The sequence below is a fragment of the Phoenix dactylifera genome, chromosome 5 (genome assembly GCF_009389715.1).
Source record: "Phoenix dactylifera cultivar Barhee BC4 chromosome 5, palm_55x_up_171113_PBpolish2nd_filt_p, whole genome shotgun sequence".
In the NCBI taxonomy this organism is placed as follows: Eukaryota; Viridiplantae; Streptophyta; class Magnoliopsida; order Arecales; family Arecaceae; genus Phoenix; species Phoenix dactylifera.
Genome location: NC_052396.1, coordinates 17,021,804 through 17,033,957, shown reverse-complemented (window position 1 = coordinate 17,033,957; position 12,154 = coordinate 17,021,804). Strand labels below are relative to the sequence as shown.

At 39.0% G+C, this 12,154-nt stretch overlaps 1 protein-coding gene across 3 annotated transcripts; it reads right to left on the bottom strand.

The window, feature by feature from the left end:
- Positions 1 to 414: 414 nt before the first annotated feature.
- LOC103712487 (serine carboxypeptidase-like 35) lies at positions 415 to 9,124 on the bottom strand. 3 transcript variants are annotated; one of them, XM_039126897.1, is made up of 8 exons: positions 8,807 to 9,124; positions 5,467 to 5,574; positions 5,180 to 5,368; positions 4,969 to 5,057; positions 3,491 to 3,790; positions 3,246 to 3,394; positions 996 to 1,083; positions 415 to 882 (listed from the first exon to the last, which is right to left on the bottom strand). In XM_039126897.1, exons 1-8 carry the CDS (start codon positions 9,057 to 9,059, stop codon positions 667 to 669), a joined length of 1,392 nt encoding a protein of 463 aa, XP_038982825.1. In that variant the 5' UTR covers positions 9,060 to 9,124; the 3' UTR covers positions 415 to 666. The 3 variants fall into 3 exon arrangements, with proteins under 3 accessions (XP_038982825.1, XP_026662499.2, XP_026662500.2); XM_026806698.2 differs by having other exon boundaries at positions 996 to 1,088; positions 8,807 to 9,123; XM_026806699.2 differs by having other exon boundaries at positions 996 to 1,088; positions 3,246 to 3,391; positions 8,807 to 9,122.
- Between the last annotated feature and the right edge of the window lie 3,030 nt (positions 9,125 to 12,154).

Genomic DNA, 12,154 nt, shown 5'->3' with positions numbered 1-12,154 from the left:
TTAGTTCACGGAAAGAGGAAAGGGAAAAAATGAAGCATTTGGTTAGAGTTTCCAAATGAGAGATAGAAAAATAGTTTTTCTATGAGAATAAGATGCCTACATTTTATGAGAAAGAAAAACCTATGTAAGATATGAGAAAGTCAAATTGGAATAATTGTTTTGCTCTAAAAGTATTTTTAAGCTTTTAGATTGAATGACGTAATTAAGAGTTTTTATGAAGTATAATAGGTATTTTATATAACTTTCCACGATGCTCGACCAGATGTAAGTCATTCTGCAATATACTACTTTTTTGCGGTCCACCAAATATGCAAAAGCGACTTTTCCAAGTACTATATACCCATGTATCAGTTTTTTAGAAAAAATATTCGAGTAAAAAAAATTTTTGCTCGCAAATCAAAGGAGTCGTTGGAGTAATTGGCATATGCTCTTGCAAGCACAATATCGCTAATTTAACATTAAAAAAAAATAAAGAGTTTCCTTGCACTCTCGTTCCCTTCTATGTTGAAAGAATAGTTATCATTTGTGAAATAATAAGTACTTAGCACTCTCGGGGATACAGACTAGAACACGGTACTGCCGGGTCCTGCCAATTAGGGCTTGGGAAACCGAGAGGAAGGCAGGCGTCGGCCCCGGAGGAAATGGGAGAGGAGGGAGAGGGAACGGTCAGGGGCGAAGAGGGGGACCTGGTGCCCCGCCCCCCTCACGGTGGCGAGCGTCAGCCCCTCCTCGTACTCCACCGCCCATCCAGCCACCTGCTCCTTGTGGTACCACGCCCGCCACCCTCCCCACCTCTTCCCCTTCTCTTCCTTCGGATGGAGTCCCATCGCGTTGATGCTGTGCCTCGTCGACGTCACCGGGACCCTCCCGTCCGTGTCCCCGCTGCGACCATCGTAGAAAACCATGCAAGTTGGTGAGCTAAGAGTCCTGGAACTGAGCTTCGGTTCCGTTCCATCTAGAGAAATTATTAATGTGGCGTTGAAACTTTGCTGTACCTGTAGACCCAGACTCGGAGGCCCGCATTCATGAACTTCTTGAGGATGGGGAGCACAGTGGATGGGGAGTCGCTCCACTTCTGTATGACTTCGCTGCACCAAAGCATCAACAGGAAAGCGTTACCTCCTTGTTAGCACTTCAATTTTGTTTCGATAGATGGAACTAGGAGCATATTGCTTTCTTCTAAAGATAATGATTAGGAGGATGGAGGAGATGATTTAATCATATCATAGATCAAGTTTCTGAGTTGATGTTGGATAATCATTCATCTTATTTATGTCATTTTTGTAGATATTTTTTTTCAGCTAAATGCTTTTGTCATGGCTTAGTTTTCTCTTTTCTTTTCCATCTTGGCTTAGCGGTTGGAGTGCATTATCTTTTCTTTTCCATATTGCCAACTATCCTACTTTCCACGACAAAATAGCATATATAAATGTTGGTAATAATAAATCCAAGCAAGGTTGTGACCGCGACTTGAGCACTCAATGATCCAGTTACAGAGAAGGATTCAGAATTTGAAGAAAGAGAATCTGCCAAATAGCAATTATAAATCTTTAACAAATCTGATAAATAATCATAAAGAAGTAAACAGGATTAGTCCATTCGAAAGAAATTTCCACCTACGGGGATCCATCATCTGGGCACATGAAATGAACTTCACCCGTAGCCTTGAGTGCTCAGGAGATAAACCTATTTCTTCAAGATTGTTTGGGATTGAGGATTATTTACAGATTGAGATCATTAAAAATTTGTATATAGATAAATATGTGTGCATGTACATAAGTAAGAGTTGGACCCTATATATACTTTATACTAACTCCTGAAATAAGAACTAACGATTTAAAATTAATGATAAACTATTCAAATTCTAAGATCCAAACTGTTAGGACATGATCTACACTAAGAAAAATATTTACAAACTAAATTTTATGTATCTTAGTGATCTATGCATACGTACACCCGTACTTATGTGTATGAGCAACAATACAAATATCACCTACAACACATGGTATTATGATCCATGCGTGTTCCATGAGTGCATACTAAAGTAATTTCTTCGGGTAATCACAAAATTGATGAGTCATTAACTTGCGCCTTTGATTAACTCATCTACTGGAGCATTACTTATGGAACCATTCTATCACTCTTTTAATGAGTTTGGAGTTATTGTTATGTACCACCGAGCGCGCGCATGACTCGGCACAACTTGGTCTGGAGCAGTTGCAAATTAACCGGACTTCAATTTACCAACAACTAAGAAAAGAAGAGTACATGCCGACAAAACAAGAAAGGAATAATGGAGGACAGAAAAAAACTGATGGTTAAAAGAATAGATGAAAAGACAAGGAGCAGCAATTGAAGAATGATCCTAAATCAGACTGGAGGAAGTGAAACGAGTAAATGAAGAATGATCCGTGAGACCTTCCTTCTCCTCCCCAAGTTCCATTCTCCTACTCCGAATCTACTTCCTCACAAAAACATCCATCATAAGTGTCTATCACTTGGTCATGGGCCGTGTATCAAAAAAGCTTAAAATATGTATCAAAAATCTCTCGAGCGTGTATCACCTGAGTATGTACTATGTACTGGTGAACACGATGTTCTGTAAACTATTTTTAAATATGCTTGGAGGTAAGTGTAGACTATTGAATGACTAATTTACTATGTATGTATTATTTGGCTATGTATTGTGTACTGGTCATAGTCCATGGCCACAAAGAGGAACAGACTTCATATTTCAGGAAGAAGAATGAAGGCTTCATGGCTGGACTGAGAGGGAGGATAGTTTGATGAGGAAGAAGAGAAGGATATAGGTGGACGACGTCTCAGACTATGCTTCACATATTTTTCCTTTTTTTTAAGTCATAGGATGGATGAACACCGTTACTACAAGAAGTTCCATCTCGCTTTGATTTTTTAATTTTCACTTTAAGATAGATGCAATAGGTTGCCCTTCCAAAAAAAAAAACAAAAAAGATCGCTCTATATGATCTCTCATGTGCGCATGGAAGGATTTTTACTTGAAAAAGATGCAATGTAGTAAAGAATTGGGGTCATAAACGGGCGTCATAGGTGAACATAACACACATTAAATTGAATGCACCGCTCAGGTACAACCAGTGCATTCAATGAACCTTCCAAATTCCAATCAACAATACGGAGCATACATCAACTATAGATATCCAATTAACGTGTGGCAGTAGTAATTTAATACTCAAATTTAAGGTAAAAAGAGAAGAAAACCATGCCTGCAGGGAGAGTATGGGTAAGAGAGGTGGGTGAGATTGGCGTGCAGCGCTTTCTGGACGTCCTCTCGGTTAAAATATTTCTCTACGTAGTCCTCAGTGCATGGATCATACCCCGCCGGCATACTCCTCATCCCATGCCAAGCCTCCTGCTTCTCCTCAATCCAAAAATGAGTCATCACAATATGATTTTTTTTGTCTTGATCAGATTTATAAAACAACATTGTCCAGAAATTAAGAGGCCATACGAGCTCCGAGAAGAGACGAGGAGCGGCGACAAGTTTGGTCAGGCGAGAGGATTTGGAGAGGGAGGATAGGCAGACCGGGGTATAGATGCTGTATATATCGATGTCGGCATAGGATCGGAGGAATGCCTTGACGGCCGGGGTGCAGGCATTGCTACGCCGCCCGTCCCCCAACTCCTCCTTGAAGGAGTTGCACTCCTTTAGGACAGCAGCATACAGCTCGTCTGATATAATAGCATGGCTCCATGCATACTCTACCATCCCAAGCTGGTCGGTCGCATCATTCAGCACTGCATTCCCTATCTGCAGTGAAATTATCCTTGTGAGCACCTCGTCATGGTCAAGATTTAGATGCAAATTAACAAGATGATAATATCATGCTAGCTGCCACCTTCTATGAATGCATGATAAACAGTTAATGTACATGTACCGGCTCCAATCAAACAAATTTCCAAAAGTTCAGATGTCTCTGTCCTAAACTATGAGCACAAATCTATATATATATATATATATATATATATATATATATATAGATTTGTATATATTGGTGTTCTGAGTTTGGCCAAGCATGGTGTACGTGTTCCGGTTTTTTCTTATGTTTTTAATATAAACCAAACATAAACTAAAAGACTCCCACCACTCTCTCTGGCCACCTCTATAACTAGTCTAATAACTCCGGTTCTTATTCCATGAAGGAGAAATTAAAGAGACAAAACTCTTCAAATGATATCGTTAACATACGAATATATTCGAATGGAAAATGAGAACATATTTTCCCCTATTTTCAAGTGCATTATACGTACATGCTCAACACCAACATCAGCATCTGCTATCTGCTAATATTACAACGCAAACACTAGGGATTGGGACTTCACCTTGAACTTGACTTCACCATGGGCCCGGGCTCGAGACAGGATTCCTCTAATTTTTCGACACGCACAACCTCTCACTTGTCATGCACCTGCTCGATTCTATCGTTAATAATTGAAGCCAGCACATCTCCAGCTGGCTGAGGCTTTTCTTTTTTCTTTTCTTTCTAATATCCATCCAAAAATGCCCAGCCAAATTTACGAGAAGATGTTAATAAGTTGTAATTAATTAAAGAGAAGGGATAGGAAGAACCCAAAGGAGGAAGGAAGCAAAGGAGACAGGTACGTCCAACCGTCATGAATGCGATCCTATTATTTCCTTCTCACCTCTTCAAATGTGGAAGGGGAGAGGTCATGAGAGAAACGAAAAAGAGTTTGAGAATTCCATACAACTTATAACTAATTAAGAGAACAACGTTGAGCTTGTTTTCTTGCACTTTAACGACAACAAGGTGCAGCAAGGAATAGAATTTACTGCTGATGAGCAGGAGTGCTTTTGTGCCTTGAAGGAAGAAGAAGCAGTGATACTGATTAAATTAGGAAGAAGAAGCAGTGATACTGATTAAATTAACTTCAAGAATATTCTTGCATCTAGTTATGTAAATTTCTTACCATTAGACCCTTGAAATTTATATAGGACTCTTTGCTTGCTCCTTCGTTTCCTTCATATATGAGCTCTGCAAGCTGGGGAACGTAGTGCCCTATTAATATATATAAGATTGCATCACATTTGGTCCTTGCAGGTGTTGCTTTAATTTAAGGAAAAAATAGAGGGCGATCTAGCCCAAGAGAAACTGGTAGTAAAAAGATGGGTTCACTCTACCAGCATAGCTCTCTCCGGCGATATAGAAGTCGTGCGACTTCAAATCTGGGAACTTTTGGAACCAGTTCAGGAGAAAAGAGTACGAGTCCTTGGCAGTTATCCGATCGCCGAGCTCCTCCAGGTCCGATGAGCGATTAGTGTAGGAAAAGCCCACTCCAACCGGGGCCTCGAGGAACAGAAGGTTAGCAACTGTGTGTCGCATAAAGAAGAAGGAAGAAAAGATCAGTTGATACATATCAATGGCATGGGCACTGGTGTTGTGGGGATGGAAGGACGAGAGTGCTTGCCCTTGTTCCAGGAGTAGGCATTGAATGTGAGGTTGGCAGCGTTGCTTCGCACCAAGAATGGGCCCAGCTCTTGGGCAGCCCCATATGCCACGGACGAGCAGCCCGGTCCTGCGTAGTTTTTGCACCCTTCATATGTTAATCAATAGAAATGACTAATTTCTAATAAACTTTACTCCTACATATTCTTGAGAAATTTTATAAAGTCTACCCCACAAAGAAGAAGAAAAAAAAAACTTTAACAACTTTACTCTTACATATCCTTGAGTTAAACAAGCAATGTTTTCTGTTCCTCCTACCCTTAAATAAATTAAAAAAACTGTACAAATGTTACTGAAATAAGGGTCCAAATTTTTTTCCAAGTCTATTAGCTCCTTAAATTTTCTGCAACACCATTTATTTCCTAATGAAATTAAGCTGCACTGCTGCATACATCCTATTTTGTATTTATTTTTCAAGAAAGCATTGGCTGTCTCAAATAGATGATTCATTGCCCACCTTAAAAAATAAATTGAAAAAAATACATCAAACAGTCATGTACAGAACCAGGGCAGCTATTGACAGAATACCTCAAAAGTTTGTTTTGCTAGCTTCAGATTCCTAATAAAATGGAAACGCAGTTTATTTATAAAAAATAGCACATCGTTGTTATTATTTTGGAGGAATTCTAAAAAGATGTATATATAATTGTCAAAATGATAAAGATCTAAAGTTGGAATGCTTTAAGATAATGGGAAGGAGCAAAACATGAAACCTTTTTTTTAAGATTTAGTTTCATGATTTAACAACCTTTTTTACAACTTTATAAAGTATATTAGAATTTGAGGTGTATATATATATATATACACACTGAGAAGCACCCTGAAGAAGAGAACTACCTCCTATCAATCCTTGATTTGACTATGATTTAACTATTAAAAAACAAGCTATTGGGTTAGAAAATAGCGTACATGTACTCCTTGAAAAAAAGGTGGTCTGGGGTATAAAGATGTTTGACTTCCAGCTAGAAAAGCTACCCTGCTGTCTTAATGGTAGCCCAACATATTCCCATATATATTATTCGAGAACTTTAATAAAGCAGATAAAATATCACCCTTTATTTGTTTGCCAGGATGTCTTCTTGTGCTTATCTCTTTCTAACTCGAGTGCCCAGCGAGAGATGCTATTAATATAAAGGATGGAGGCCAGCTATCATAAAATTAAAGTATGGAAGGCCTCTTGCCTAGAATCTACGGCCGTAATATATATATATATATATATACTGGTGTCCAAAGCAATGACCCTGTTAGCTTTCATTTATCCTCTTTTTAAACAGCCAAGGAGGGTTGCTCTTCTGTCGATGGGGCTGCCACTCCCCAGTCCTCGTATTATTAGCTCTTAACGTCTCATAGCCTCCTTTTTGGGCTTGGAGGTGTAAGACTTTAGACAGCAGCAGAATGGTTTGATGGAAAGTTACATTACTCTATTTACTCTTTACTTTAACTACGAGCTCTTTTTTATTCTTTTTTTTTGGTGGTTACTACGAGATATTTAAGGATTCGTTCTGTGTAGAAGAGTGACGTGGATTTAAAGATTAATATTTATAATGAGAGTAAGATGTTGTGGATAATGCTAACGTGTGGGTAGTGATATTTCTGTGCAAAAGGTAGATCTGCCACTTAGACTGATTCGTACGACATTGTTCTTCTTGCTATGAGCTCTGGTGCCACGCCAAAGTAAAAGGAAAAATAAAAAAAAAAGGCAATGGGATGTGACGTATCTAAAGAGAGGAATGCCAGATCTAGACCTGTCATATGGAAATGTCTATGCACACCACCACGTCAAAAGAATGGTCCAATTATCTGTACTTACGAAAGGCATTTTTTTTTTTTTTCAAAAAAAAAAAGTACGGATCTATGACCTCTGCTTTGTAGAATGAGATGCCATGCTATATCTAGATTGATGTTATAGAAAATTATGATGTTACCAATAACCTTCTCTCAACTTTTTAATCAAGTAAATCATTTTTTCCTTTAAATTATAGTTTTAGATGGCAATTTTGTAACAAACACAGGATGCAAAAGAAAAAGCTAACTAGAAGATGTTATTTGGATTCGTTAGTTCTAAGTATGAAGGTATACATAATACATGGCTAATATGGGATTAAACACACACTTGCATGAATTCTTCCATGCTCATCCTATTTAAGCTTTGGTGCCTTCGCTAAGATATGGATTCAAATTCAATCACAAATACTATAATTAATTTATGGTCAATACAAATAATATCGTGCTACAGTGTCTTCTGATTCATATGGGTAATAAGTCAAATCTACTCTAATAGCATTCGTAAGGATTAAGAACCTTATCCAAAAAGCTTGCTAGAAAATGTTATATGGATTTCTTGGCTATATATAAGTATCCAAGGTATACTCAGCATATAGCTGATATAGGACTAAACATATATCCGCACGGATTCTTATCACACTTTTTTTTTTTTTAAGCTAGGTTAAGTTAAACATTGGATGACCTGCTTAAATTACTGGGGATTGCCTTGGCCAATGCGTACTTGTGGCCGACAAGACATGGATCAACCCTAGCTTTGTTAAACATGGTAGAGTGGGCACTCCCAACCAAACTGGTAACTAACTGTGGTTGAGTTTTCAACCCGGCCGGACCCAAATTAAACACATATTTTATATAGACCTTCAGGTACAGGATAGCGTAGACATGACCCCGTAGATTTCCAATTAACATCCTACAAAGATACAATAGGCTCAAGTCTTCGATCAAAAGATTAGAAGATTGTGTCAATTTCAAGCATGGGTATATAAGTTAATTCATGTGGGTTGCCCAAACGGGGCCTCCAAACATTTATCCATTAAATTGAAATTCAAAATAGAAGTGATGCAATACAAAGCATGAGCACAATAATGTAAGCACGAAGGAAAATTAGGATTCATCTTAGATTGATTGCCATTTTACATTTAACCCCTGGTCTGCCCCTTGATTTCATCTGCCATTTTGTGTTTACTTTCTACTCCGTGCATAAAGATTAAAGAATAAAGAATTACCACACCAGTTGGACTAAATAGATCAAAATAAGGAATTACTTCATCAGCCTTGGGCTGATTAATTTCAAGGTGCTCAGCTCAGAGAAGTTTAAATGATAAAATTGCTGGATGGGCAGATGGCAGATCTGCGCTTCCACAGTTACACTACTAAAATATTTAAGGCCGCAAAAATTGTCCTATATCTATATATATTTTTCCCGATTGCCATGAACGACGAGCACAACAAGCAATGTCCCAAAAACGAGAGAGAGAGAGAGAGAGAGAGAGAGAGAGAGAGAGAGATTTGCTGACCTCCATTGAGCCAGAGAACGAGAGGCTTCTTCTCGGCTCTTCCCTGAGCCTCGAAGAACCAGTAGAAAAGGGCCTTCCCCACCCCTCTCCCCACCATCACGTAGCCGGCGTAGTGCCGGAATTCGACCGGCGGCTGCCCGGGGAGACCCGTCACCCGGTCGGACTCCGGCCGGGACTCCACTCCGAAGTTCCGACCAGCCTCCAGTGGGGAAGCCAAGGCCAAGAATAGCGCGACCCAGACAAATGCGGCCATCTCTCTCCGTCTCAGCTTTCTTCGGGCAGGGCGCGGGTGGAGTTCACGGGGCGCACATAAATTATAAAGCGACGAGACTGAATAAATAATGGAAGGAATTATTTAACTGGAAAATGTTTGGGCTTTCTTGGGCATGGACTGAGGGCGTGCGGAAAATTACCTGCTGCATTTCCTTGTCGTCCCTTTGTTAATGCCCCTCCAACGATTGCACAGGCAAGTGGTCCATGGAAGCTGTTTCTTGTCCCCTCATTTACGAGAGCACCTTAATTACTCCTTATTTTTCTCGCCTCTTTACATGTGGAAAGCCAGAGCACCGGCAACAACAACAACAAAAAAAAAAGGAGTATATAAGAATTCTCGAGAATTGGAGTACTAGGAAATTTATAACTAACAGGCAACGTTGCTTGTTTTCTTGCACTTCAATGCATGGCAGCATGGTCAGGGCACCGGTGGTGGGTGGCAAACGGTGGGTTGGATGATCGAGTAATGGGAAAAAAGATGATGGCCGCTGTAGCTCGGCATGGGTCGAGCCTCGGCTTGCACCCCGGCGACGGGGCTCCGGCATACTTCCTTTGAAACAGCTCCCATTCTGCCGCATAACTAGCGTCCTCTGCATACTTCTTTTTAACATCCATGCGCCACCTCTTCTGCCAATTCAAAATTTTAAATAGACACACAAATCTAGGCCTAGCTCGCCGCGAATTCCAAACTCCGTCACTTCCTTCGTAAGGACGTACAAAAACATGATACCCCACTTGAAATATTAGCTCTCTTTTTCTATTTTCTGCACAGCTTGAGAACCTGCTCCCTAGTTAAATGCACTTCCTCCATAGCCTGTTGCACCATCTCTTGGCTGGAGCAGTAAATGATTATGGTATGATTATTAATTATCATTCGAGAAAAACAAATGTTTTAGTAGTTACTTTAGAAAAAAAAATCTAGTAATTTAACTGCTATAATTATTATAATTTTAAGAAAAAAATTAATTTTAAAAAAATAAATATACCAGTTTTACCTTCTAAATTTTTGATGGTTTAAAAACTTTAAAATTCTTACCCTCTTCTTCGGACACTTCTTTCAAAAAAGTTATGACTCTTTTAAAAAAAATGTTGGTTTCGATTTTCATAGAGATATGATGTTTGTGAAACATCCCATCTTCAGAAAAGCCACACCGTATCAGTCATCGGACAAAGTTTATTAATAGGCTCTGGGTCTGAGTGTTTAGATTACTCAATCCACATTATTACTTCTCCGCTTTCTGAGACAAGACAGAGAATTCATTTCTTTTTTTTTCTTCTTTTCTCTTCTTCTAAGCCTCTTTCGAGCTTTTTTTTATAAATACAGACATCTGAAGGAGTCGGTCGGATCAAGCCTCCCAATAATTATTCTCGTTAGAGGAGGATCGGGCTGAGTCAGATTATTGTATCTTGGGGATGAGATTGTTACAGACCTGCACGTAGGGGTTGAATCATATTCTTAGAACAATTAGACTATTGTAATATCTCTTTATTTCTCAATGTAAATGGCAGAGCACATTATCATAGATTTCGTAACTAGATTGCTTGGAACTCCCAGATATTTGGTATGGGCGACTGTTGATCAACTAACCAAGTTAACACACTTCTTACTATTTAAAGTTGGTTTTTCTTTGAAAAAATTGACAAGCTTGTATGTAGAGCAGAATGTGAAGCTGAATAGAGGCCCAATTACTATTGTGGCAGGCAGGGATACTTGGTATATATCTCATTTCTAGAAGCGCCTTCATAAAGCTCTGGAAACCAAATTGAATTTCAGTATAGTTTTTCACTCATAAAGGATGGACAGTCTGAAAGAACCATACAAATCTTAGAAGACATACTGAGGGCCTATGTCTTGGATTTGGGGGGTATGGAAAAATTAATTGTCATTAGTAGAGTTTGCCTACGATAATAGTTATCAAGTAAGCTATGAGGATCCATGTGGGCGTGTGTTTAGTTCCACATCGGTTATTCGTCTAAGAGATCTTAGGTACTTATACAGAATTAAGAAAATCATAAAAATATCTTCTGGCTAGTCTTTTTGGGTGAGATCCTAAATCGTTATAAATAATATCAAACAAATCCAGCCATAGGCCATGTAAACTAGGCGACACTATAGCACAGACTTATTGAGGTTGACCACATGCTAATCGTAGTGCTTGTGATTAGATTTGAATAAATTTATATCTTTAGCTTGACGACGACATCAAGAGTTAAATGGAAGAAATATGTGAGGACTCAGCAGACATATGTTTAGTCCCACATTAGTTATTCACCATGAAGATCTTAAGTACTTATACAGAACTAAGAAATCTAAAAAAAAAAAACTTCCAGTTAACCTTTTGGGGTGAGGACTTGAGTTGTTACAAATGACATCAGAGTAGACCTGGCCTATAGCCTATGTGGACTAAGGAACATTGTATCACGGGCTCATTAAGGCTGATCATAGGCCGATCGTGGTGCATGTGATTAGATTTACATGGATTTAAACCCTTATCCTAACGAGAATGTTAGGGCTTAAACGAGAAGAGTATGTGAAGATTCGTGCGGGTGTGTGTTTAGTCCTACATTGGTTATTCGTCAAAGACATCTTGAGTACTTATACAGAACTAAAGAACTCGAAAGAAATACCTTCTAACTAGCTAGTTTAGGTAAGATTCTGGGTTGTTATACAAGCATTCAAATTGATCCTTTTGAGAAGTTGTATGATAGGAAGTGCAAGTACTCCATTCGTTGGGATGATGTGCTCGAGACGATACTACTAAGTTGAGAGGTAATGCAACATATTGTGAAAAATGTGCAACTAATCAGGGAGCACTTTCACATAGCTTAAAAAAGAGTTATGCAAAAAAACTGATGCTGAGATGAAGTTTGAGATACACAGCAAATTGAACTTTAGATATCTGGGCCTATTTGAAATCTTGGATATGGTAGAAGAGCTGTCATATTGACTAGCATTACCACCAACTATCTCATGTGCACAATGTGTTTACATGTTGATGTTGAGAAATTATGTTTCGGATCCTGGCCATGTAGCGGAATATAAACCATTTCAGCTTCATGAGGACCTCACCTATG